We start from the raw sequence: 27,599 nt of genomic DNA, 5'->3' as shown, positions 1-27,599 counted from the left end.
AGCATTTTTGCTGGGTGGAGAAGTTATTTATTTAGCCCAATTTAGTACTGCTGATCTGACAGTTGAAAACTTAAAGACAGTGAGCACTATGCAAAGCTAGCCGGAAACCAAGACCTATTTGAAGATTGAAATAAATTGCAGATCATCCTGTTTTGCACATCATTTGTTGCTCTAGGAGAATTACATTGATGATGTTACCAAGTGCCCGGAATACATCCCCCCGACAGAGGCTCCAAGTCGGCGTCCAACAGCGCCACCTGCCAATGTGAAAGTTAAGGATACAACCACAGTGCAGAATGCGGTGGCTACAACCAAACAGAAAGCCATGACAGGCCCCACAGGCAAGTACAGTTGCAATGGACATGTTGTGCCCTGACTGGCTTCACATTATGCTAATTTGTCTAGCATTAGCACAATGGATCTCTTTTTTATACTGTGCTGCCGGTTGAACTTGATCTTGGTGTTTTTGTCCACAAGTCTTAGTCAACTTATTCCTCTTCATTTTGGATGTTTCCAGCCACTCAAAACTACTCAGCCAACGCCATCATTTTGGGCTGGTTTACTGGGTATTTTAAGATACAGTAAGATCTCAGTAACTCAAACTCTGTTGCAACTGAGCTTACTTCATTGCCACCCAAAAATAGGCTTTTTTGTACAAAATTCCTCTCTCTAAACTCAAAAGGCTAACGCTACTACAGTTCTTCATCTCCAAGTTTTCATGACAACGATCCAAAAAACCACTGCAGCAAAATACCTCAAAAAGTGTAAGGAGGAATGCGAGACTAGGGTTATGAGTCGCAGCAAAGAGCTGTGTGTCTTTTCCCCCCGAGACCACTTGTGTGCTGCATAAACCAGCCTGTATCCACAACAAATCCTGGCTTTCAAGCTGGCGTGATTGCTACTGCAGACCCAGTTGTAGCCCACTTGTACGCAGTCCAATTGCTGACTTTACAGCGGCCATGTGACTGCAAAAAGAAAGGTGGTGTTACTACACAGTGAAAAACGTCAAGTGAAAACAAATGTTATGCTGTATTGAAACAGAATGGATCAAACAACACAGATGTTTTGCCACATGAAGGTACAGTGTTTGAGTGGTAAATATTTATCACTAGAAAAGAACCAAACAAAGACTAAAACGTTGATTTTGTGAGCAAAACTATGTATCATATGAATGTATAAAAGAATGAAAAAAACCACACTAATTCTTGCCAGTGCAATGCATGCTGGTTTTGTTTACATAAACAGTACTTGTACGTGTTATGACTCCATGGCTCAGGAACTTTTCTTAGCTTGAAATTTGGGGGAAGTCCAATTGTTTTGTGTCCCTTCCCCAGAGGTTTGAGTTGTTAAGAGTTTACTGTACATTGATCATGAAGTGCATTAGACTTTTTCTGTTAATTTAACCAACATAGCATTTCCCAGTACCAATGAACTGTTCTGCCTTGGGAGGAGATGATGTAGAAATGTTTAGTTTCAGAGGAAAGTCCCCGCTTGTGGCATGTGGCTGAGTGGTTAGGGTTTGCACCTCCCGATCATAGGTTCAGGGGTACAGATCTTGTTGATAGTTACCCGTTGTGACCTTGAGCAAGTCACTTTTAATAGTCGTACGTGCCTTTCTCCGACAAGGAGTAGATGGGTAAATGAGTAAATGGGAACCTGCAATGATCATTATGATTAAGCTGTTTGCACCTGAAATGACTGCTTCTGTGCTGAGATCGTTTCAGGAATATTAAGATGTTGTGAACTGAATAATAAAAATAATTTATCAGTGCCTCAGATTAACGCATACTGTTTGATGCTATGCTGTGATATGGTGTGGTATAGTATGGTGTGGTACATGTGTGAGTGCAGCAGAAATGCTGTGATATTGGTGGGGGGGACCCATGCTATCAGGTACATGTACATATACAGGTAGAAACTGAAAACTAAATCTTGTACATTTGCCTGAGGGAAACATGAACCCAGGTCGTAGAAGTGGAAGATGAGGAAAAGTACATGTACCACTGTGCCCATTTCACTCCTACTGTGGACTAATATCCTATTCCAAGGACTTCATGGCTGGGAGGAGAGGGTCTTCTGCCTCAGATTAATATACCCTGTACCTTGATTGATATCAATCATTCTTAGCAGGCAATAGCCTCTCAGCATTGCTTACCTTCAACAATGTGTCATTTGCTTGTCAGTGGGGCTGAGATTTTCCAAGGTGTTGATTCTCACGCCACTGAAATTTTTCTCTCTTTATTTACCAAATGTTCAAAGAACTGTGAATGTGAGGAAAACCTGCAGATTTCTGTCTTTTGATAAACAGTAGGCGACTGTGAAGGAGTTGAGTGTCAGCATGGTGGCACTTGTGATCAGGGCCTCTGTAAATGTCCATCAAAGTACCAAGGAGCCAGGTGTCAGAAATGTAAGTGAATGGTTTGATGAATTGCTTTTTGTCTGTGTATTTTTTTACTTGGTTGTAGATCAGGGTGTGTGTTTGCTGAGAACATATTACTGAGAACTCAGTCTTGCCTCTTCTAACCTGAAGTGTAGTCCATCATCATTGACAAGCCGTGACTGGGTCCAATCCCACAGACCCTCCAAGCAGAGAATACTTTATTGCTCGCTAGATTTGCTGACAGAGAGAGGAAAGCCAACAAGTCAGAGAAACAATGACAAATGGTATACCGGTGCACCCCAACCAGTAGCGTGACTAGGATAAATTTTGCAGGGGAGCACTTGGGGGGCCCTCAGTTTCGTCACAGTTAAAAGACTGACTGAGACTTTTCCTTCTCTAATTTCTGAGCAAGGGGGCACAGGCCTCCACAAAAGCCTTCCAACTGCCCCCTTCCCTTGTTTTAATGTCAATGATTTGTACATGTACAGTGTACATGTAGCCCCCTCATAGAGTGAAACAGATAAAGACTTAATAGCATTGCTGTTCCACACCTTGCCAAGACATGAGATGGTTATGCGCATTCTGTCGAAAAGAAGTCATGGCTTATTAACATGTACATGCAATCATGCAAATACCTGTGTAGTTGCACAGACGCATGCCTGTCACTCAGGAGTTCATGCGATTGGTCAGGCACAGCCCAGAGTCTGTATCCGTGTGATGGATACAACTGGTGCCAGTCAACAGAAAGGGCAGGGGACTGCACAAGTCAAAGAATGGCAGCAGAGTTCCTCCTGAATGAATCTGAATTAACCTTAATCCTCATCTCTGTTCATAACCTCTCCCAAATGATCCTTGTACATGTCTTTAAAGCCTCTCGTGTTCATTTCCTGCCATTTGGTGACATAACATGATTTTCACGATGCTTTTTCCCCCATGTAATCTGTGTTGTTAGAATGCATGCCTTACAAGTACTTGAGTCCAGCTCAGGTGCTTTCGTCCATCACGTTCTTGTTTCTGGCTGCTCATTCTCCTTTTTTTCCCCTCACACAAATGCCTTGCTTCCGTCGCTACAAACAGACGTAGAGAACCACTGTCAGGGCGTTGCATGCAAAAATGGCGGCAGTTGCGTGGAGGGCCTGACCACCCACTTTTGTGACTGCCCAGTAGGAATCTCAGGCACTTACTGTGAGGGTGAGTTAAGAAACCAGGAGTTACCAACATTTGTGTTCTGCAGTGCACTCTCTAGTACACGTATGTCTGTACTTTGGGTCGAGTTCTGGCTATGCCAATTTTTTTTTTTGTAGTTGAGTTTTTCCCGGCAATATTGCTGAGATGATGAAATCATCCACAAGTTGTGCATGATTAAATAACCCCAAACTGTAAATGTACAAACAATACGGCTCGCAGAAATGTCTTCTTACACAGACTAATCAGTTATTTTGGCTGTGTCCGAAACGGGCTTCCGGAGCTACGGCTAGGTCTATTGTCTGCGCATCTCCACGCATTTCCAATGGAGTGAAGACCTAGACTTAGCTCCAGACAAGAGATTCGGATGCAGCCTTTGTTTCATGTCTAACCTGGTAAACATGTTGGTAAATAGTTCTAATTTCCCCCCAAAACAGTCACCATTTAACACCCACAGCATCAAGGACTGCAAGGCACATGGAAACTGTTAAACTGACATGCTGCAGAAAGGCAGTGTTGGTATTTTTTTTGTATCGATACTTCAGGTATCAAAAAAACAGGAATGATCATGATTGAAACCTTGCTCTCTCTCTCTCACATTCTGAATTCAACTGTAAGTCACATGTGAATTTTGTAAACCAATTATGAAGTTTAATTTTTTCGTGAATGTACAGTATATGACTGGATCTCATTGTACATGCAGGTATGGTCTGCAGCACATGTAAAAGGTTGTGCCAGGATGGAATCCGGACATGTGTAAAGTTCTGGTACCATGCAGTTGTCATGAAATGCTGGACCATGGACATGTCAGGCGCGTGATTAAATAAGGGAATAAATATGTGCTTGGGTGGTCTTAAATGTGCGGGTAATTAAATTAAATTACATGTTCTCTAAGGGTCATAGCCACCAATTCCATTACATGTATTGCTGATTTTGTTCTGTGTACTTGGAGGTATTTCAATTATTGCTGTAGGATAAATAAGTTGACCAGATACATTTTGATAGAATAACCACTCCTATCTTTTCTGTTCAAATTCGCCTCAGTGCATTGTTCATTTGACGAGGTAAAGCATTTCCATGCACAGGTTCTAGGCGCTAGTCATGCCTTTGCATTCTTCCTAAGCTGACTCTTGCTTGCTAAAAGGATTTTCCCTTTGTAAACTCATGCTTCTCATGTGTTCTTCCTGAATGTTGGAATTAATTCTAGGGCATTGTCGTGCTCATTTTTGCATGGTTGTACATTTTCACTCCCTCAAACTAACCTTCGAAAAACATGTCCCTCAATGGGTTCAGAAAGCGATTGTCCAAATCAGTTGGCTACCCCTAAAATGAACATGGGCTCCCATAGAAGTCACTAGCTAGCCCCTGCAGGGACTTCCTACAGATGTACTTGTCACGGCTGTCTGAAGCCAGGACATGGCTGTAAGACATCTGAGTGGGCTGTGAAGGTAATGACAAGTTAAAATCTACTTGATCTGCGGCAAGAGCTGTGACAGCTAGCCTCCCTTGGATACCAAATTGCTTCACTGCAACTTACACCGAGGTTTACATACATGTACAGTGAATGTACAGTTATGTGACATGCATCTCATCCTGTGCTGCCATTCAGTGTCCCCAAGTCCTCTCTGTGGCTTTAGGAATCCAACCCTATCCCATCCCTCGCCCCATCTTCTCCCATCATAATGCTCCCCGTATCTTTTTCTCCCGGCAGTCGTGGATGGTCCAGCCACCCAGTCAAAGCCCTCGTCCAGTGCCAAACTGACTGTTGGTGCTATCATCAGCATCATCCTGATCACCCTGCTGGTCCTGGGCCTGTTCTTCTGGGCCGTCTATGCTTACCGGCACCCAACCTCACCCTCGGGACTGTTTATTCTAGAGGTGAGTACACAGGCCTTGAATTTCATCACTGGTAGGGCAAGGCCACTTTGGCCTTCAAGATTTTCACAATTTCCTTGCGCACCAAGGCCAATGGGAAGGGCACTAAGGCCTAAGAAAAATGGAAAACAGGGCATGGAGTCAGGTTGATTAACTTGACCAAAAGAGTGCAGTTAAAGGAAAGAGGAAAAACTTAATTTGGTCATTACAATCTTCATTAAGTATTATTATAGTAAATTGTTTATTTTCCATAAGGCTCGTATGGAAGATGAACTTGGAAATTTAAGACAAATGAAGAAAAACTGCTTTCACTCTTCCACCACAATTTTGGTTAGGAGTTATTGGGGAAGAAAAATAGGGAAAACTGATGTTTGGTCATGCAATATGCATGGCGCAACATGCATGGCATTCGTCCAATCCATTATGAAATGTAACGTCTGATCTGATCTAAGATCGAAGTTGGTCGGAGTGTTGCTTTACATGTATCCCCCCCCCACAGAAGACAGATTTCCTCTGGCATCCCAAACTTTTTTCACGTTCACGTTTTATACATCAAAAGAGAGCTCAGTGGGGTCTTTCTAATGCAGGTTTGTGACCTTCAGATTAATTTGTGGGATCCAGTCTCCAGTGTGTTGAACCTTATGAAACCCTACTGCTGCATGTGATGTAACAATGCCTGGATCATAAATGATGACAAGCAGAAGGCAGAGCAGTTTGTATTTTGTAGTTTTAAAAGAGGTTTCAGTGGGAAGCACCTGCAGTGGTACACTTCGCAGGGGTTGTACTGTAAGGCAACAGTGTTCAGTTTTTCATTAGGAGTTTATAAAATAAAGTTACATGTACTTCACTAGAATAAAAAGGCATGATGTTTCTGTCTTGACTGGCTTGTCATTTAAAGTACCTTGACTTTAAATTTGCTGATCTTAATTTTGCTAATGTGTTACAGCAAGTTCTGTAATAACATTCACCTGTCAAACCACTTACAGTATCGACTATCATACTTTAATTTTTGTTACATCTGAAATGACAATATCAATTCTACCATGTACCATACATGTAAATCCAAAAGTCTCATAGTTTGCAAATTCAGCAGGAAATGTAGAATTGACTTGGAGCGGGGCCAGCTGGCGCTCTTCATGTATGATTGTGCATTGTTACATGTACCAGCGCAACCTGTGTCCTTTGTTACGGTGTGAGCACTAAAGTCCTGGCCAAACTTTGTACCTCAGATATTTCCACCTTTGCTGCATGCAAACATAAAGCAGTGACATACATGAACAAAAGTAAGTGCACAATGGCAGATGGGGGTAGTTTTCAAATTTTGACCCTTGCATCCGACTTCAGAACCTACATTCATTCAAAAGAATTCTGCATTAGTCTGTCGGTTGGTGAAAAAACCTCCTGCAGCTTTTATGGAGAGGCATGTGATCCAAAAAAGCATGTGTGGGTGTGTGCAAGAATGTGGAAGTCATCATTTCAAGAAATATGTCTGGTGGCCACCGACACGTAAGGTACATGACAGGTGTCCGTTGGGTAACTTGTGGTTTTGATTTATGCAAGCCCACATTCATGCACACAGCACTTTTTTGTTGTTATTGCAGTTAGGTACAAGAAGTAGCAGCCCCAAACTGCTCAGGAGTTGAAGGACAGTAAACCAAGGCCTTCAGAAAGCAGAGAAAAAGGAACTCTCATCATCAACACCTGCACACTGTCCATATTCATTGGGCTGCCAAATTTAATTGTTATGCTGAAATTAAAAATACAGATGGAAAACATTAAATTGTTAAGGCTGTACTTGCAACTCATTTTGCAGTATCAAGTCACAAATGTTGCTGCATCATTCATACAGGAAAAAAGCAACAGGTTTGTCTGTCAAAGGCCAAATGTGATTTGCAACCATTGGTCAAAGACTGTTTGATTCAGCCATGGGTGTAAATCCGGAGGGGGGTGGTATATATCCCCCCACTTTTTGGCCAGTAGGCCACTGTTTAATCATCCCTCTCCTAGTTTTTCGTTGTGAGAAAAAAATGAAGGTAGATTGTGAATGTTTTTGGACATCCTAACAACCAAACCAAAATGTATTTAATAGCACTCAAAACGGAAGAATAAGAAAGCCAGGTATATGTCATTCAGATGTAGGATTCTACATGAATGTAATACATATTACAAATATACTTCTGTATTATGAATATCGCCCCTTTGAGTGACATGCTGTCAGAACCCCCCTACCCTTTCAAATTTCTACGTATTTGATGGCTTATTGAATATGACTTTTGTAGTTGCTCCGGGCCTATCACCATAGAGCTCCTAGCTCTATGCTATCACACACACACAAGTGTGTATTTGCCTGCAACTGGGGACCCCCTATTGTTCCTCTTTTGTTTGTACTTTAACTTTTTAGAAGACCACCCATATGTTTTGTACACAGTTGTCAATCGGGGACCCTCTGTCAATCAGGGACCTTATTGTCCTCTATTGTTCACGGTCCCCAATTGCATGCAGAAACAAACTCACACACACAAGAATTGGTACGTGTCTCACTACCTTCATAACCTCTGACCTTTACGCTGCTTCCCCACCTCACAGGCCAAGCACAGAATAAGGGGCAGGGGTCGAGGGGCAAACGGTGTCAAGTACAAGTATCATCAGCATATGGAGGGCAACCAGATCGACTTCCAGATCTGATGGAGGCCTAAGGACCTGCATTTTGTGGCTGCTGAAGGCACTGTGGAAGCTTGGAGTGGATTGATGTATGATGCACAGGAATTTTTTTTCTGTCTTTGATAATCCTGCTTTTAGTTGTTTTGCTTTTTACTCTCTGCACCAATGTCTGTCGTCAGATGTTCAGTTCGTGTGTTCTGCATCTTGTGATATACAATCTAAAGGACAATAGTTTCCAAACTCTGTAAAGGAATAATTGGTGGCATACTTAGGCAAGGGGAGGCACATGCTTGGACTTAAAGTGGTACAAAGGGAAGACCAGACCAGTCAACAATGGGGGAGGGGGGGACGGAGGCCCCTGGCAAGCAGATGGCTCCCGGTCGGCTAAACCTATTTACAAACATCAAAATTATCAATATTGTTCTTGTGATGTGCCCCCCCCAGCTGGAACTGTGGGGGAGGAGGAGGGGCTTTGGGCCCCTCCCCCTTTTCGAGCAGGGGATGGCCCCCACACCCACACACTTTTTGCAGGTTCTATAATAGGGTGGGGCTTAATGGATTGGCCTGTAATTGGTTGATGCCTGATGGTCTCACAACTGGCCCTCCTACTTTGAAAATTGTTCCGCCACTGCCGTTAGCCTGCTGACTACGTTATGGGCTCTGGTGTGTTACACTACAGTGTTTGTATCAGTGATAGATTTCCAATGGGCACAGGATAGACAGTGTCTCGGTCCTGTGAAAAATTTGGGGCCTGCAAAAGTTGAGGACTTATAAAATGCCGGCGCGCCTTAAACATGCACACACAGCCCCACCACCGGCGGCGGAACGATTTTCGAAGTGGGGGCATCAGTTGTTAGACTATCAGGCACGAGCCCTTAATAATAGGTTGGTCCATTATGCCCCACCCAATTATAGAACTCGCAAAAAAGTGGGGGGAAGGGCAAGGCACCCCCAGTCGAAAAGGTGGAGGGGGGCCACTGGCCTCCCTGCTTCCACCGCCAGTGACCACCCTCACTTACTCCTGTGTACATAAACTAGTGTTTTCAAAAGTTCTTGCATCTCTCTTGGAACTTTTCACTTCTGGGGAGGCTACAAAGTAGCACATGGATTTGTGCAACTAAGTCGCAACCAAAAATACAAGGCTTCAGTGTGCTTATTGGCACCCTGATATGAACAAGAGTAGTACCTTTTGAGACTAAATATATGGGGCCCATTGCTTAATCTGTGGCCTTGGCTTGCATTCACTGTTTTTAATAGCTTGACCGCATAAGTGCAGCATAGATATTTGCCTTAACTGTACACTTGTCCACAGAGTGTCCTGTGGGTGACTGCTTGTGGGCGCGGTGCCCAGGACAGCATTTGTTCCTTTTAAAATGCTTTTGCAGACAGAATGTAAAGTTGTGTTGTTCCTTGGAGCAGTCTGTGTGTTCGGGGTAAATTTTTTAAAGTTGTCATTAATACAATTAAATTAACAGATTTATACTTGAACAGGCAATTTGAAATGATAGGTGAACCAAACTGCAGTAATTCCGATAAACCGGGAGAGTTTCGCCGAAGTATGGCATTGGAGAAAAAAAGGAACAAGAACTGTGCTTTACTCTGGTGCTTTGTAAGTTTAGTTATTAAAGTTATTATTTTGGGTTGCCGATTATCTTCTGCTTATGTTAATAAACTGCATGCTTAATTAAGTCATGATTGTAAATAAATGATTAGATGATTGGCAAAAGTTTGTTCCAGTGAAAGAGAGCCAAGTATTTCCTAAACTTTGTCACAGAGTTTTTTATCCAGAGATTGATTGTCCAGCTTTTGTTGCACTGACAGGAGATGAGATTCGTTCATATTTTTGTAGTTGATAGAAGGCAAATTAGACTCAGTCATCATTGGTGTCATTTTGGTATTCCGTTGAATGATGAACAGCGCTTTTGTGTGGAGTACGGTGTGTGCAGATTTGTAGTTAGTAGCTGTCAGGGCCAGCGTAGTGTAAGTGTAACGATATATATATATCTATATTTTTTTTTTCATGGTACAATGCACGTCGTGATACTGAGGTCCCGGTACAGTATGCATTGCAGGAGGTTTTTACTTTAGTTGAAGTTTGGGCAGCTGTTGGATGCATATGTGCAATTTTTACTCATGTCTTTATTCACAAATTAGTCATGCTCTGTGCTTGTGGTGTGGATTTTTTTATGTGCGTTTTCCTCCTGTGTACAGCTACATATGCAACTGCTGCAGTTGCTTACTTCTATTTAATGTTCATTTCGGAGGCCTAATATGAAGAGGCCACTATATATCCACGTTGTACGAGATACGTCTTCCACAAACTGGTACTGCTCTTCACCTGAAATAGTCTTACATGTGTACTTTCAGTAGATGCAATCTACACTGTATTCACAGCCGAGTACCCGGAAAATAGCCTCTTGTATCACGACGCTGTCTCACAAACTTCTCATTTTGTAATAATTGTAGAGGAGAGAGAATTGTAGAGGAGAGAGAATAGCAGGTTTATGTGAAGAGGATAACGTTAAAAAGTTACGAGGCAGTGGATAGAAAGAAATCTGTACATTTTTGTTGATGGTTGTGGTACATTATTTCAGTTTTTGTATAGCATGTGCTACACGTTTGCCTTTTCTTGAAATGTTTATTTGGTTGAATTTGAGAAGGTTGTTGATAGAAATAGATCCACCCTTTGTGTTCAACTAGTCTTGGTACCATTTTTCACTTTTTTTGGACACAAAGAACGGTACTTATACGCACAGGTATCACGCACGCATTGATCATGTGTTGCGTTCGTGAGTTACGGCCTTAGGGCTCCTCCCTCATCAGATGGGACCTGAGTCAATTGCCAGCCCCAGAACGTCAAGATGTCCAATGAGCCAGAACTGTTGAATTCATGGCATACTTCTGTGGTCATTGATTGAGGCCTGCGCTGAAGATTAGCTGTGGTTTGAAAAAAAAAATCCTCATTGTCATGCTGCACTGCTATGACTTGTGCGTGTGAAATTATGAGGCCGCTGGGTCTTTTCAAAGCATTTGCAATGGATGCTCTTCAGTTTACATGTGTCTTTTATCGTATAGAAGGATAACTTTCAGCACTTTGATAAAATATAAGAAATTGGGATAGAAATATCTTTCGATTATCTCTGTATCATGTTATGTAGATTTATGAAGGGAGGAAGATGCAGTTGGCCGGTCTTAAACTTTGAAGACTAGGTCAGGTGAATGGACACTGAGAATATCCTCACCTGTAGCTCAGGCATACAAGTCGCATCCATTCTCCTGATTAAACTTAAGATTACAAATTTCCAATAATTTTGTTTATATCACAACTTTTTGTTTTCCAATACCTCTTACAGGTAGTCCTACTCCTTATTCTTCAACTACACACAAAATCACACACTGACACCATGTTTGACTTTTAGCATAAATTTCGAGTGGCTAGTTTATTTGGTTTGTCATTTTCAAAGCAAGTACTTTTGGCCACACTTGGCAAAAAAATAAATGATATTCAGATTGGCATGCACGTGGCAAGAGCGTTAGGTGGTTTATCAATATTGTTTAGGACTGGCCACATGACTGGCTTCCAACAAATAAGAATGAATTAACTGTTTTATGTATTTATGAATTGTATTTTAAAGTTCAATCTCTATTACTGTTTTTTACCACCAAGGCATAAATTTTTATTGTTGAAATGCTACTTTTTTATTTATAGAACTTAAAGTGATACGTTGAACCTAGAATTCTAAAGAACAAGTTAGCAGTGTTGCAATAAGCCTTTTGCTAGCTAAATTAGATTATAATCTGGTACACCGAGTTATCTGATTCCACATAAACATAACAATTAAAATTCCCCAGACTAAATTCACTGTTGGTATACGTCGTGATTTGGGGCAAGCTTTTACATAGCAACCACCATCTCTGGAATGGACTGGTTCCTTTGTGCCCTTCTTACCCATTGACAACAGTGTATTGTTGCAAGGCGTCTCTTATGTAACTAAGCAAAAACTTGCCCGAATCACGTATCGAATCACAAGGTGTAGCAAGTGTTTTTAGTATGGAGAATTAAAATTGTTTTGTTCATGTGAATTTTAAGAACTTAGTGTACCAGATTTTATTCAAAACTCGCAGATGGCTTATTGCTAGAGTCTCTAGCACCGGGGCCTGATCAGTGATGATAACATGCCTTTGGCACAGTTCATTTGACAAGTTCATGACAAGACTCGGTGTCTTGCCACAATTAAATGTGAGGCTTTGTGCTTGACAGTACACAGGACTGTGATTTCTTAGGATTTATCCCACTGACAGGATTTTTAGCTTTTAGAGTTGTGGACTTTAACTTTAGAGGTTTTATCAATCAGATTTTGCTACTTTTTGTACTTTGTACATAACCAAGTGCAAGATGCACGTAATCATAGCCATTTGTGAGAGACCTTGCACCTTTCTAGCTATTAAAGCCCTGAAAAGTCAAGAGTATTTTTTTTTGTTATGACACCCCGTCTGCTGGACGTTTCTGAGATTTCTCTTCATCCCCCAATCTCTGCAGTACCGCTGTGCTAGGATATGAGAATGAGCAAACAAAACACAGATGCAGTGCACATCGATGGATTTGTCACTTGAGTTCCAATTACAGTGCTGCCAACATGTGAGTGCACATTGGAATTGGGTGTCAAGCCATCTGGTGCCGTGCAACTTGTTTGAAAAAATTAAGCATGAGGAATGGTCGAAGCTGTGTAGCACTGTTCCAGTTGGTTTCGGCATGGCTGTATGTTCTACATGCACAAAATGATAAACCACTGCAATTGTTGCCAGTTAATCTTCTCTTTACCATGAAGGAGCTAATTAATGAACCGGTAAAGGTTTGCAGTGTTGAGGAAAGACAGGACATGGAAATATTCAGAAAAGAGTTATGTTTTTCGTTGTCCTTAGGTTTTATAATTCCGGTGGTCCAAGGTTGTTCCATTTATTACACTCGCGTCTGGGCAAAGGGGCAATTCACTCCATTCATTTTGTACAGGGATTTGCATGTTTTCATCATTTTTTTGCTACAACATGATAAACATAACTGAAGCCTTTTCAGTACAGTGTTGGAGATATATTCATAACGCAGAAATAGTGAAATTTCGGGCACATTTGATGTGAAGGTTAAGAGTTTAGTCAATAATTAAGGTTTTCCCTACAGACCACAACACTATTTTTGCTTCTTTGAGTTTCGATTGTGATACGGAATGGCGGACAGCATCCTGACCACGAGTGAAATACCTCGTGGACATGATGATGAAAGTGGTTACTTGTGCTGTTCTAATTGTTTGCAGCCTTGCAAGCAGCAATGAAGCATGAAAAACCAAACCCACACAAGAAAGCATGAACTGCAGAATGATTTTACACTATCCATAGGCCTTCTATAGATTAAAAAAAATTCAAAACTATTCAAGCTTTGAAAGTTTGAGTTCAAGCATGACGATTGCCCTTGGTTGCACGCTTTTCGGGACAGTCCGGTTTTGTAAGATTAATAACAAATGGAGGGGTTCCGAAGTGCACAATCCCCGAATAAAGACAAAAGTTATCAGTGTAAACAACAAATGAAAAGAGGAAAAATACCTTCAATACGGGCAATTCACTATAGTGTGCCTCCAAGAGTTTGAAACGCGTTGGCCAATCACAACGAATTTTGTCGACCCTTTCCAAACGCATTGGGTCGACAGATTTTGCATATTATGACTGGCCCACGAGTTGCAAACTCTTGGAGGCGCACTAGACTCTCCGTGCATGACGTCATTACGCAAAACTCACGCTGCATCGACAACCCATTTTCAGAATGGCGGACCGGGCAGACACACAGGAAACAACACGTGGGTGCGGTGGCGCGGCACACATTGCACGTGGAGTGCACGGTGGTCGCTTTAATCCGTTATTTTTGCAACTTTGTGGATCATCAAGACAACACGCAAGAAATTGGTTTCTGAGGAATTGCTGGCACAGTACATATACGTGATGTGGAGTGAGTAGCCAACAATGTCATAAATGTACATTGTATTTTGCTTTTATTAATTCACACATACTGGCCTATACTCTACAGGAATAAAATTCGTAGGCCTAGTCCTTGAGACCAAAAAGGAAAAAAACCATGTTGAGACCCTGGAAGTAGAACTAGGATCAACACTGGCCCAGGTGGACTCCTGATAAAATGAAGACAATGCCCAACCTGGGCTAGGATCAACACGAGACATATCTACAATCACTGACAATACATGTATGGTCCATTTCTGTGAAAATGATATGAGTAACTTAATAGTAATGTATGCCCATGCCCACTTAGATTTTGCACACAAGTTGTAAGCCTTATCGCATCGCAAATACTGCATGGGTGATTTTGTACAATGGTAGAAAGGCATTGTGGGAAGGAAAAAGGAGCAAACATTGCCCCTGTTTGCGATAGGGCTTGTTGGTTGTGATGATGTGCTCACGTGCAGCTGTAATACTACTTTTACTAGGCTATCCCATGATATAAGCCTAAGCCCAACCAGCCCAACTTGTTGCTGGCTGGTTTGAATCAGATGTAGCAGCGGGTACTGCATGGGAACAACTATTTCAAAGATAGATTTACTCCGGGGAGATGTAAATTCTAGTGGTTAAGATGTCTGCACTCGTAAGCAGGAGGTCGTGGGTTTGAGTCCCACCCGAGTATGTTTACGTTTTTTCACAAGCCTTCGGGGGCTTACGATGAATATACAGTGTTAAAATGCACGTTGGGCAGGGCAAAAAAAAAAATACCCAAACTTAACTTACATGTACATCTCCCCGGCGCAAATCCTTCTTTGAAATGAATTGTTGAAATGATATTTGACGCGACTGCATCAGGATGATGTACTGTACTCTTAGATCAGTTGATAATATTTTGAGTTATATGTACAGTAGACTCTACGAATTGCCTTTTTAAAGATTTGGATATGGTCCTTTAAAACATAGCAATGTAAACAGACTGTATACTCATCAGTGAAGTTGCCAACTTAGTCTGGAATCAACTCGATCCGAGTCAACTCCGTCTCTGGTCGACTTGGTCCCATGTCAACTCGGTTTCGTCAACTCTGAAAGGCAGGCATCATTAATTACCACAGATGAGACTGCAAAATCCCAGTCTTTCTTGCCAGACTGACAAACTTTGGCATATAAGTATTTCCAGAATTCTAACATTGCATGTACTGTTCATGTAAATTTACTGACATGTACATGAGATGCCTGGCCTTGTAATTTGGGCAGGCCAGGCACTTGGATGTATCATTAATTACCACAGATGAGACTGCAAAATCCCAGTCTTTCTTGCCAGACTGACAAACTTTGGCATATATAAGTATTTCCAGAATGCTAACATTGCATGTACTGTTCATGTAAATTTACTGACATGTACATGAGATGCCTGGCCTTGTAATTTGGGCAGGCCAGGCACTTGGATGTATCATTAATTACCACAGATGAGACTGCAAAATCCCAGTCTTTCTTGCCAGACTGACAAACTTTGGCATATAAGTATTTCCAGAATTCTAACATGGCATGTTCACTTTATTTTCAAACATGTATACAAACAGACTGTATGTTAGCCTATTAATTAAGCCTGACACAAAATTCAATGAAAAACTTGGTTCCTGATATACAATGTATGCACTAGTAACTTCTGTGTTACATATAAATTGTTGTCAGTTGCTGTGGAGATCAGTGGATTTTCAAAGACTCAAGACTTGAACTTAGACGTGGACCTTCTGGACTCCGACTTGAACAATGAGAACTTGGCTACCAGGACTTGGCCCCAATTCCCCCTCGCTAATTTTTAACTTTATTTTACCGCGCAAGACTGGTGGTCTATGCGTTTATATATCTTTGGTGCCGCAGCATGCGCAAAATGGGAAAACAGGACACGACAAGGTTTGGAACGCTCCTTGTTATATTTGTAAAGGGAGGCTAAGGCCTAACAAAAAATTGGGTGTGTTTCCTTTTACACTGAAAAATAAATTAGGGTGCTTGGTTGGGTTAGATATATTTTTTTTACTTTAAATTTTTATAGCCCCAAAAATTATGATGATGGTCTATATTTTTTTTTCGGGGGGGGCGTGTATATTTGTAACGGGTACTAAGTCAGTGTCAGATTAATACTGTACATGTGCAAGTCGATATTACATATCAGCACTGTGATTAAATAGTAAAGCAGCTGGTTGTTGAAATGTACAAATGCACAAGAACCGTCCATCTCATGCAAAAAAAAACAATATAATGTACAGGACGATGTACATAAAATTAGGCTCAGGGCAAGGCACCATAGGTTTTTATATTTTATTGATTTGTCGAATTAAAAGATATACATGCAGACCTGTGCCTTGTAATTTCCTAGGCTGGGTCAGTTACAACAGACTGCCAGAAGTCATTAAGTCTGTCATGTGTCTGTGATGGGTCCGATGTCCACGAGCGGGGCGGAGTCAGACCCTTCAGTTCTACGGATAAATAAGTGACACAAATTCTTCTTTTTTCAATCAAATTTTCCCTTAAGAATGAGAGCAACCATTAATCTTGAGGTACTCGGGCTAAAGGGGGTTTTTACACCAAAAATCACAGAAGGTTTCCTCATCATTTTTCCGTTTTATTCCCAACAATCGCACCGTACCGTACATTTTGTGTGCATCACACAGTGCACATAAAGTGACAGCTAAGGGCCAGTACAGTAGTCATTCGGACTATTTTTGGAGGTGGCAGCGTTTAACCTGTTTAGCCTGATGGCATCACTCCAGTCACACAGCTCATGTGATAATAATAAGATTCCACCCCCTCCTTGATACATGTATATGAACAAACTGACCTTGCTAAATTGGCCATTGGCCCGCGGATGTGCACTGAGCGTGTGATGCACACAGATTGCTCAGTGCAATGTGATTGTTGGGAAGAAAATGGGAGATACATGAGTAAACCTTCCAATTTTTCAAAATAAGATTGGTCTTTAAGTCAATTACACAGTTTTCAAGAGCTATACATGTACATGTAGATACCTTAAGGTTGCTCTCACGTGAAAATTTGATTGAAAAAGTTGAATTTGCATCACCAGTCATGATTCCTCAAAGGCTGGATTAAAAAAACAGATAGCATTGCAACTCCATATAAACAAACATGGCCGCAAGTCACATAGATTAGTGACTTTAGAATATCCTGTAGGCAAACCCCACAGTTCTTGGGGTAAACCTCCTAAACATGTTCTTATTCTCAGGCTGGGCCTGTCACCTAGCCCAGATTGGACGGCACTTTCGGTCTCTTCAGTTAGGGTTATGTACAAGTACCAGTACGAGACCTGGGTGGGACCACGAGGGGGCACAATTTTCCTAGCAACGGAGGCTCCTTTGGTGGGAACTGCACCACAGGAGACTATGAAGTACATGCATTACAGCTGCCTCGCTATCAGTGAATGAACTCTCCCCACCGACATGCATGATGTGGCTCTTTTCGACCAATGAGGGGGTGCTTCTGCTCATGGCAGAAAGACCTACATGTACATTTCAGAAAGAATTCCATGAAGATTATGATGTACAATTCATTTTTTCCTCCCACTTCCAAAACTGAACATCTCTTCATCATCTTCTTCACTCATTATCATCCTGTAATTGGCACTGTTTGATGATCAGATAAATTTAATAAACAAAATAAATGTAGAAGTAATATGGATGCTGCTTGACACCCTTTGCACAAATGGACCATGGAGAAAGAAAACTTATGACTTGTCTGAAATGTTCAAGTGTTTCCTAAGTAAATACCAGCAACATTTTCACTGCTAAATTTCGACCTTTTAGGACGTTTTTATTGCTCTGAGATGGCTGGTAGTACCTTCATGTACCAGTTATACTAATAATGTTAGGTCACTCTTGGGAATTATTAGTGGCATCAGTAATGGATTTCTTTCCGTACATGTAGGCCTACATCTCGACTAATGTCAACGATATCAAGTAATCGTGCCATTGAATCTTGACTGTTAGTGTTCCCTCATGTAGCCCACTTGAAAAAGTTGCCAAAAACCCCACGTAAACATTTGAGAAGTTCTGTAAACCTTTTATTTTCTATTATTACCTAAATTTACATACACTTGAACAAAAGTTTGTTAGAAAATTACTTTTAATTTTTGGGCAGGTTTAGAGGTGGTCATGTTGCACCGAAGGAAAAAAAATTGGAAAATGGAGCAAAAATAAAAATTTCATTGGAAAATTGTAGTGAGTGTGTAAAATCAGGGCATTTGAATTAAATTTATAGTGGGAGTTTGATGAAATTTCACTTTGAAATTTGAGGTAAAAGTGTTGCTCTGGCAAGGTACTGGAGGCAAAAAATCAAACTGCGCCAAAGTTAGGGGGCGCACAGTTTGGGGGCTTCAGCAATAAATGAAGAATGTTGCTGTGACAACAGCAAAAGCTGAAGGGATCCATTGTTTGTTTGTTTTTTTATTGTAGGAGGAAGTCACTAAGAGAACTTAACACCCAGAGTCGGTGATGACATCCGTATTTTATCTCCTTTTTGTTCTTCTCAAGAAGCGGGCTCAAGAGAGACTCAAGTTCCAGTGAGGACCCCAAGTGACAGCCACTCTGACAGTGATGAGCAAGAACAGTGGATGGAGAAAACAGCAGGTAGATAAGCTGTCATGTGTCAGTCATATTTGCCATCTGTGAAGAAATCAATTTTTGCAGGTAGATTTGGCCCTACTTTCCTTCTCAGTACAAATATTGAAGTTTTATCTCAATCTGTCATATGGTTTGACAGTCACTTGGAACTTGGGAATGGCAGCAGAAAAGTATACATTCTTGGTTGACCTCTCTCAGAAAAAGGTGCCGTGCGAGAACGGTATGTTGGATTTTCACAAAAATGGTGTCAGAATGACCAAAAGAGTTATTCAGAAAAACTCCAGAAGGCTTCAGGAAAATAAGCACCTTGATTATATTGGAAAATATGTTACAGAGCACCTTTAAGGAAAATATGTTTTCTCTGATTTTATCAGTTCAAATAAATATGGAAGCATCCAAATCGAACGTAGTGTCATTTGTCTTTAGAGCTCAACTACATAGTAGTCATGATTTTGGTCATCACACCAATTTGTTTAAAGGTACAGTCCACATTTGTCTTTTGTGGATTATTTTTTTTGAAGCAACAAATTACTCAAAATCTAAGAAATGAACACAAAAATGTACCTGATGAAGATGAAGTGTCAGCTTAATAGTGAATACTCCATATTCTGAGAGAACTGTTCTAGGACTTAAGATTTCATATCCAAAGTTGCTGAGTCGTGCCGTAAATTGTGCCTGAATTCAGCATCTGGGAAACATTCTCATATTCAGTTGAATGCAGCTACACCTTGTCACCCCCTGAACTGATGAATTATAGAAACTGCTAGTGTCTGTGCATCGTGTCAACGCTTGCACGCATTTCTAATAGTGACTTTCCAAAATTTTGAGAAGGCGCCTGCTTGAAATCATTGTTTCTTCATGATGACCATTTGCCAGAAAGAACAGTTTCTCACAGAATTTAGCCCTCTATCTAAACCAAGTATGCTTTTCAACAACAATTTTGGATACCTTTTGGATAACTGCAAATGATAGACTGTACAGTACTTTGAACCCACTTGTCCTTGTACAGGGTTCCCTCAGTCATTGAAAATCCTGGGAAAAGTTGTCCTGGAAAGTCATGGAAAACTCACAGAAAATTTGTCTGAGGAAAAGTCATGGAAATCAAGATCATACAAGGGTGATTTTGATGGTGGTTATGGATAGTGGCTATGGCAGTCTTCCCATTTATTATATCAAACACATTTTCTGTGCAGAGTGGCATTAAATGCCATGGATATTGTCATATTTTAGTTCTGGAAAGTGCAGGAAGGGTCACTGAATTTGATTTTCAGATTTCTAGGAACCTTGCTTGTAACAATCAGGACCCAATTTCTTGGCGCTGCTTAGCACGCCATTTCACACTTACAGAGGCTCTGCATATTTCATGCATACCGTAAACAGTAAGTACAGCCAAATGCATCCTAACCTTGGAGGAAACATTTGCTTAAACTTAGTGATGTAACAACAGAGATCAACCACCCCGAATACCGCCAAATTATTGAGGGTGCTCTTTGTGGCTGCCAGCTTGTTTTTTTTTTACTCCGTCTTCTTAAGTCAGTTTTTTAGTCGTTTTGTCAGTTTTTTAACTGATTTCTGTTCCAATTTATGTGATATTTGTGTGCCTAGTGTTCTTTGTGCTGCTGCCCTAAGTTTTTTACTTGTTTTGGCCACTGGGGTCTGGATGGGAGTGGATTAGTTTGCTGATCTGAACTGTAGTGAAGAAAGTGCTATATGGCGGATGTGTTGCGGAGCCTGATAGGTTGTCTCCTGTTATGTACTTTGTTTGTCACCACCATTGCTCACCTCCACAACACTTGAGACTGGCAAGTAAACTTGTTTCTTCTCATCCAGACACTTCCATGTTAATTTGGAACCTTAAAGCCCAAATTGGAGAAAAGGCTGCGATTAGCTACGTATGGGTTCTGTAACACTAAAGCTGGGGTAAATAAGTGGATCAAGCACGGACAGCTTTGTCTATTAATTCCTGGTTTTGACCCGCCAACGGAGATCACTATATACATGGACATTCAAAGTAATCCTAGTCCTGTATCAACTGTATGGACTTCTGATTACCATCGCAGTTGTAATACACATTTCTAATATTTGAGATCCCAACTGCTGGCCCTTCATAGCTCTGGAGTGCCTCCTTGTCGTTTGTTACAGGAGAATCTGAAATCTAACTGTATCCTGAATTACCGGGAAAACGATCAGGCCGACGAAATCAACACCGAGGTATTCGCCAACGGTGTAATATCCCTGTTATGTTATTCCAGGGACAACTGAAATCTGTGACCCACCTGCCTAACAGATCAGCTCATTAATATACAAACCAGCCACCCCAAACCATGCCTACCTGGTGTAATGCTGTTTAACGCAAGGTCATTAGCCAATAAGTTTAATGACTTCGAAACCATTCTGGATTGCCAGCGTGACCCTGTTCATCTCATGGCTATTACAGAGACTTGGTTCTCAATGGCAAATCCAGCCAGTTTGTATCCGTTACCCTCATATCGTTAGTTTCATCGAGACAGACAAGGTGGGAGTGGTGGGGGTGTTGCAGTTTGTTTGTCAAGACATCTCTGCCAGAGAAGTCTTCACTGAACGTATTCCTGATAACCTTGAGGTAATATGGCTGCATTTAAAATCTCCCAGACTGACGTACCTGTTAAAGTAAGGTTACATATGTATTTTGCATTCACCACCCCGCTCTCAGTCTAAGGAGGTTTTAAGTGAGCATATCATAAACATGGTCGACGTTATACGGTCTGCTGTGGATAACCCAACCTTTATAATAATGGGTGATGTTAACGACTTGGACTCGGATGTCCTTCAGCACCATACTCTACTGGATCAAGTCGTCAAGCAACCAACAAGAGGAAACGCTGTTTTAGACAAGATATTGACTGATCTTGGCAATTTTTATACGGAACCTGACTGAACTTGGCAATTTTTATGTGGAACCAACTACCATAGCACTGGTTTCATCAAGTTACCTCTAGATTGTCTGTTATCATTTGCATAATACTATTGCACCAATTAACCCTCATTTCAACCTTACCATGATTCATCTGTACGGGCATTCGGACGATGGATAACTGAGGTTGATTGGTCCATGCTTTACTGCGATGATCCAGATGATATGGCTGGGAAATTTCATCAATTAATTATTAATAAGTATAAGAACCATTTTCCATCTGTTCTTATTAAAAAGCGATGTGATTATAAACCTTGGATGAATAATCATATCCAGATGTTGATGGTGCAATGTGATGCAGCCTTTAAGCAGAAAGAGATTATAAACGGTTACGGAACCAGGTCCAGATTGCCATTCATGAGGCAAAACAAAACTTTTATAGGCGTAAAATTGAACAATTAAAAAAAAATCGGAACCAGGAAAATGGTGTAAGCAGATCCGACGTCTTACTGGGCAAACGAAATCTCATGTCCTTTTACTCGATACCGATAAATTGAATTGAATTGATGATTGAATTGGCTAATGATATTAACCTGCACCTTTCAAAGATCAGTTGCAGCCTTCCAGCCCTTGATATAAGCCTGTTAACTCCATATTCACCAGCTTGTTCATCATCCCCACTTATATCAAGGCAACAGGTTTACACAAGCTTATCAAGGCTGAATACTTCTAAAGCAGGGCATCCTCATAATTGTCCTCCATGATTATTTCAAGAGTTTGCCTATGAGATGTCGATTCCAATACCCATATATTTACTGCATGTTTAAAAGTGGGATACTGTCCAAAAATTTGGAAAAAACATGTCTGTCCAGTTCCTAGGGTTAAACCTGTCAGCATTTGATCAGCAGCGATCAATTTCAATTACTTAAGTCATATCGTGGTTATTCGAAGGTTTTCTAGCACAATGGGTAATGAATGATATTCGATATTCCATTGATGTGCAACAATTTGGCAACATGAAAGGTTCTGTGGAGCATTATTTAATCAGCATGCTCAATACAATCCATAAGAATTTGGACAAACCTGGGAATTCTGTAAATATCTGCACTTTTGATGTTAGCAAAGCTTTTGATCGTATAAACCACATGATTGCAGTAGAGAAACTAATTCAGCTTGGCGTTGATCGCTCGATTGTACCCATGTTGTGTAGCTTTTTAAGTGACCATTCGCAAACCGTCCGATATCGTGGAGCCACCTCAAGAGATATTAGACTTACATGTACATGTGGTGTTCCCCAAAGTACAAAACTGGGGCCAATTATTTTCTTGGCTATGGTTAATGATGTAGCTAGTTTGTTGGCTAATCGCTGCAAATATGTGGATGAACTCACCTTACTTGAAGTGATCTATAAAAATCAGAATTCAGATATGCAGAACATTGTGCATTCAATTGTTGAATGGTGTGACACTTAAGATATGAAATTCAATCTTCAAAAATGTAAAATCATGCAGGTTTCGTTCTTACGTAACTTACCACCTAAACCTAAAATAACAATTCATGAAAGTCAACTCCAACTTGTTACATCAACGAAAGTACTTAAAATAATTATTTAAAATGATTTAAAATGGGATCAGCAAGTTACGAGTCTTGCTACCAATGCGTCTAGATGGCTATTTATTTTAAGTCAGCTCAAGTAAAATGGTGTCAGTGTTGACGATCTTATTACAATTTATATAATGTACATTCTTCCAACCTTAGAGTATGGAGCAGTCATCTGGTCTTCTGGCATATCAAGATATCAATCTCAACGTCTTGAGAGGGTACAGAAGCGAGCACTTCGTATTACTGTATACCCCAATTTGCGGTCCTTTACTGAATTGATGTGTAAGTTTGATATGCAGGAGCTGTCTGTTAGACGAATACAGCTCAGTCCCAAAATGTAATTGTCTCCTAGACATCGCCATTTTTACCATCAACTCGGCAAATGCTCTCAGATTGGGTACTTACGAATTCCAATAATCTGCATATCCCATACTGCAGAACACAAAGATACCAACAAAGTCCAATTATATACATGTCTAAACTGTGAAATGATAAAATTCCAGGTGCCCTCATAATTAATCCCAACTCCCTAGGGTGTGTTGGCGATCATGTTGAAGTCAGAGGATTCGGGACTGTTAGGGTCAATTACTTGTTTTACTTGTTTACTTACTTGTTTACATAATGGTGTTTTTTATCAGTGTTTTATAATGTAATACATTTATTTTAATTTATCTTTTAAACTGTCTTGTATTCAATTTTTGTAAATCAAACACTTTTAGTCATGTGACTTTTTGATGCTTTCTTTCAAATAAACCGTAATGAATGAATGAATAAAATAGTGCTCAAGGTTAGCACATTTTTCTGCTAAAGTTAGCGCAATTTGTCTTCCGACTGTGCTAAGAAGCCCTGTGAAATTGGGCCCTGACCCCACCCAGCCTGTTACACTCTGCGCTCCCCAGCACTGTATGGTTTTATGGATTTAACAGCGACCCACAATAAGAGTCTATGTGGTGACGGTTTGAAATGTGGATGTTTTGCTCATTTGGGGAGGAAATTATTATTATAGTGTGACTGAAAAACCTTAGTTGACCTTTTCTTGTTTTTTGTCATTTTCCCCTGTATTTAGATTTTGGAAGGCCTCATTGCCAGGTGAATGTACTGCCATGGCTGCCTACATGAACGTTGAGGCTGGCTAGCATCGTGGTACGAGTGGACTGACCGAGGATATCTCCAAAGTGAAGAGGCAGGTTACGTCATAAGTAGCACAGGTAAGAGTCCTGTGTTTCATATCATTGCTGACTTTCTGCAAGGATGAATCCGGGAAAGGGGGAGGGGCCAATTGGGGTCATGACCAAAAAAAAGGAGCAAAATTGTTTCATTTGAAAAAATGAAAGGATCTTTTTGGTCTGTTTAATTTCCTATCTTTTGAAAAGTAGAAATGCAGCCTAACCCCTCAAACAACTTTGAAAATTAAAAAAAGTTTGGCCCCCCAGAATCAAGTTTGTCCCCCCTCCCTGAAAAAACATAAAGTGCTGGATCCACCCTTGGGTGCTTGTGGCTAGCTTTTAGTGCAACCCTGACCTAGAGATGGTTGTGTGCATTGTGTCAATCAAGCAAGACGATAGGGATGAGGTTAAACCCTTGTAACCATGGGCAAGCTAGTTGAATGCACCCACTATACTGGAATTATTCACATTTTCCAGGCCTAAAGTTCCTTTCCTTCATGGTTTGTTGCTGTTTCATGACAAATTACCATTGATCAATGGTCCACATTTCCTGAGACATGTTCAAGGAGCAACTTGGGTTTCATAGTTTTAACAGTAAAGCTTATGAAATGAAGCATTTAATAAGACATAAAATACCTTTAGACCGACAACAGCAGGTGCATAATTTAAGGAAAGTCTCCATGTTAATAACCATGACCAACGCTGCCTTGTCCCCTGGGGTTTCATGATTTGCTGTGCAGCTCTGCTCTACATCAAAGAAGATGGATTGGGGGCAACTGTGGCAATTCTCCATCAAACATTATTTGGCCCTGTTGGTCTTTTTATTTAAGAAAGAAGAAAGAAAGGTCTCAATTTTTGCTCCAACTTAGTTCCTTTTGTGATTAATTTCTTCCCCAGACCTCCTCATATGACAGCTGTCGGTATGCCCCAGGAGAAGCAGACCATGATGCTGATGAGAAGAGCGCCCTCGCCTCCTTCAACCTGGAGAAAAGGAAGATGGAGGACAAGATCCTATGGGACTTCACAGAAATGATTCATGAGAATGTCAAGAAGAGGAAGTAACTCAGATAGATGCCAGTCCTCGCCTCCATCACTGAGGAGGAACAGTTTTCAAGATTGCATGAGGGATCCTCGTCAGAATCTTGGGCATTGATTCTCAAAAAGGCAAGGAAAGGACTCAGTCTTCTCAGAGATGCAGTTCCTTGCTTCCACCTTAGTGATGGAGCAAGTCTATCTGCATTTGTACACTACTCAAAGGATCAAAGGATCATACGTAGTGATTAATAATTTACACAAAATGGTATTCACATTTCAAAAAATGAGCGTCATCTAATTTGGCTATTTTATGGCATCAAAACAAGAAACTTCCGCTACAGAGTACTTAAGTCTCACGACTGGAAAAAAAAAACCCTTTGGTCAGCATCTTGTCCGGGTCCTTTACAGCCCTGAAAATGATGCATAAAAAATTGAGTTTTAACCAAGTAATGTGAGGGCACTATTTATGAGTTAGAATGATATCTCGGTAATGTGAGGGCGCTGTTTACGAGTTAGAATGATATCGCGGTGATGTGAGGGCACTGTTTATGAGCATATTCTGGTACTGTGAGGGCATTATTTGTGATTCTGAATTACAGAAATGAAGCACTTTGAAGAATGTATCTCAGCATGAAAAAATTACATGTAACTGTTGAGACCCTTTTATTCAGTAAAATAATGCAATGTCTGACTTGTATCTGTTTGCAAATCTTCCCCCAAATCACATATTTGTATAATTATCTGTAAAAATGATGATTGATACGAAAAAATCAAATTTGTGGTTGTCAGGACATTAAAAAAAAGCTTCCCAGTTTTCCAAAATTAAACCACAAAATGGTAAGAGGTCCAATATTTCGATCACTTTTTCCCAAAATGTCCTGAAGTGAGACACATACGTGTACATCATTTTACCAGAATAGGGTTGTATAGTACTGGCCAGTCTCATTCATGTCATTGTACCCCCCCCCCCAACTCGCTAAGACACTCCCATGCTCTCACCCCCTTGCCTCAGAGTCATCCCATCCTTAATTTATGTGCAAAGAGAGTGAAAGGTGGCCATTTTGGAGTTGTGCAATACTGGAGCAATACACATCACCCTCTGCTTTTTTACTCTTCCAGTTAATTGGGCTTTCAAACACGACTACCCAATTGCATTGTCTCACATTCTATGGTGCTCAACCAAGCATGAACATGAGCTTCAGTGTACAATAAGGGAAGTCAATGAGGTACACACCTGGCTGAATATTTCAAAGACAAATGTCTTATCCTTTAATTTTTTGAGTAGTGTATATTGGTTTACAGTACAATGCAGCTATAATGAACAGGGCACGGTCCATACACAATGCTTGGTGCAGCATACCTCCCCAACTATTGCGATTTCATTTGTACTGTTCCAATTGTCGCATTTTCATAGGCCTAAAAATTTAAATGTTCTGATTTCCGTAAAAAGGGGGAAAAAGTCCTGGCAAAAGAAGGCACTATTTGCCAAAACAGAGAGGGTGCCATTTGCAGAAAAAAGAGGGCGCTATTTCCTATGTTGAAATGTTAGTTGATACACATACTTTTGTGTTCTTGTTCATGTAAAAAAGATTCTCTTGTGCGGCTGCTCGTTTTGCTATGGACTCATAACATGGCCATTCCAATTTTGGAGTTTATTGACATCTTAACTTTTGTGTCACTGTCATCAGTCCTAAATTTGTTTCTTTAATTTAAAGCAAATTTATGATATTCAGTAAAAGTGCGCCGAAAATTTGGGAGCCAAGAGGCATCTTCCGTATACCGAATTGTTCATTATAGTGATGCTGTACTGTACTTTACGTGTACAATTTTTCATGACTTAAGAGGTAATCTGAAAATTGAAGACAATTGGTGAGCTTGCTTTTGAAGAAAGACTTATTGTTCGCCTTTAACTTGTTTCTTTTCATCGTAATGTATTGACTCATATTAATGCACATTAAAACATTCATGTTTACTTTTAAGTTATCAAGATGCTTTACATGTACTTCAAAATTTGCAAATATTTACCATTTGGAAAGACTTCAGACACTTTGATACTACTTTTTTGAGGACTAAAAGCTTGTAACTATTGCATGCTTTTAAAAAGTGAAAGTGAATGGTGTTCTCAATCAGGCAGCCAAAATACCAAGTAGCTGTTCTGAACCTCACTT

General features: G+C 40.6%; 1 protein-coding gene and 1 long non-coding RNA gene across 8 annotated transcripts in view; both read left to right on the top strand.

Moving 5' to 3' along the window:
- Positions 1–12,571, top strand: part of LOC110981990 (plexin domain-containing protein 2-like) — a 65,325-nt gene extending 52,754 nt beyond the window's left edge. For 4 of the 7 annotated variants that reach the window (XM_087140876.1, XM_022240088.2, XM_022240085.2 and 1 more), the window contains exons 12-16: positions 176–341; positions 2,309–2,407; positions 3,458–3,571; positions 5,277–5,443; positions 8,027–12,571. In XM_087140876.1, coding sequence (XP_086997002.1) covers positions 176–341; positions 2,309–2,407; positions 3,458–3,571; positions 5,277–5,443; positions 8,027–8,125 — 645 coding nt within the window. In that variant the 3' untranslated portion in view covers positions 8,126–12,571. The remainder of the gene's footprint in view (positions 1–175; positions 342–2,308; positions 2,408–3,457; positions 3,572–5,276; positions 5,444–8,026) is intronic. The other 3 variants (XM_087140877.1, XM_087140879.1, XM_087140878.1) reach the window with 3 other exon arrangements.
- Positions 12,572–18,937: 6,366 nt separating this feature from the next.
- LOC110981993 (uncharacterized) lies at positions 18,938–25,683 on the top strand. Its single transcript, XR_015426337.1, has 3 exons — positions 18,938–21,337; positions 24,297–24,438; positions 25,294–25,683. It is a non-coding gene; the product is annotated as an uncharacterized LOC110981993 (long non-coding RNA).
- The last annotated feature ends 1,916 nt before the right edge of the window (positions 25,684–27,599 follow it).

Source organism: Acanthaster planci, linkage group LG09 (assembly GCF_054643075.1).
Source record: "Acanthaster planci isolate LZ-2023a linkage group LG09, COTS_SCS, whole genome shotgun sequence".
Classification (NCBI taxonomy): Eukaryota; Metazoa; Echinodermata; class Asteroidea; order Valvatida; family Acanthasteridae; genus Acanthaster; species Acanthaster planci.
Note: the sequence above shows the minus strand (reverse complement) of the source record. Positions and strands in the feature narration are given on the sequence as shown.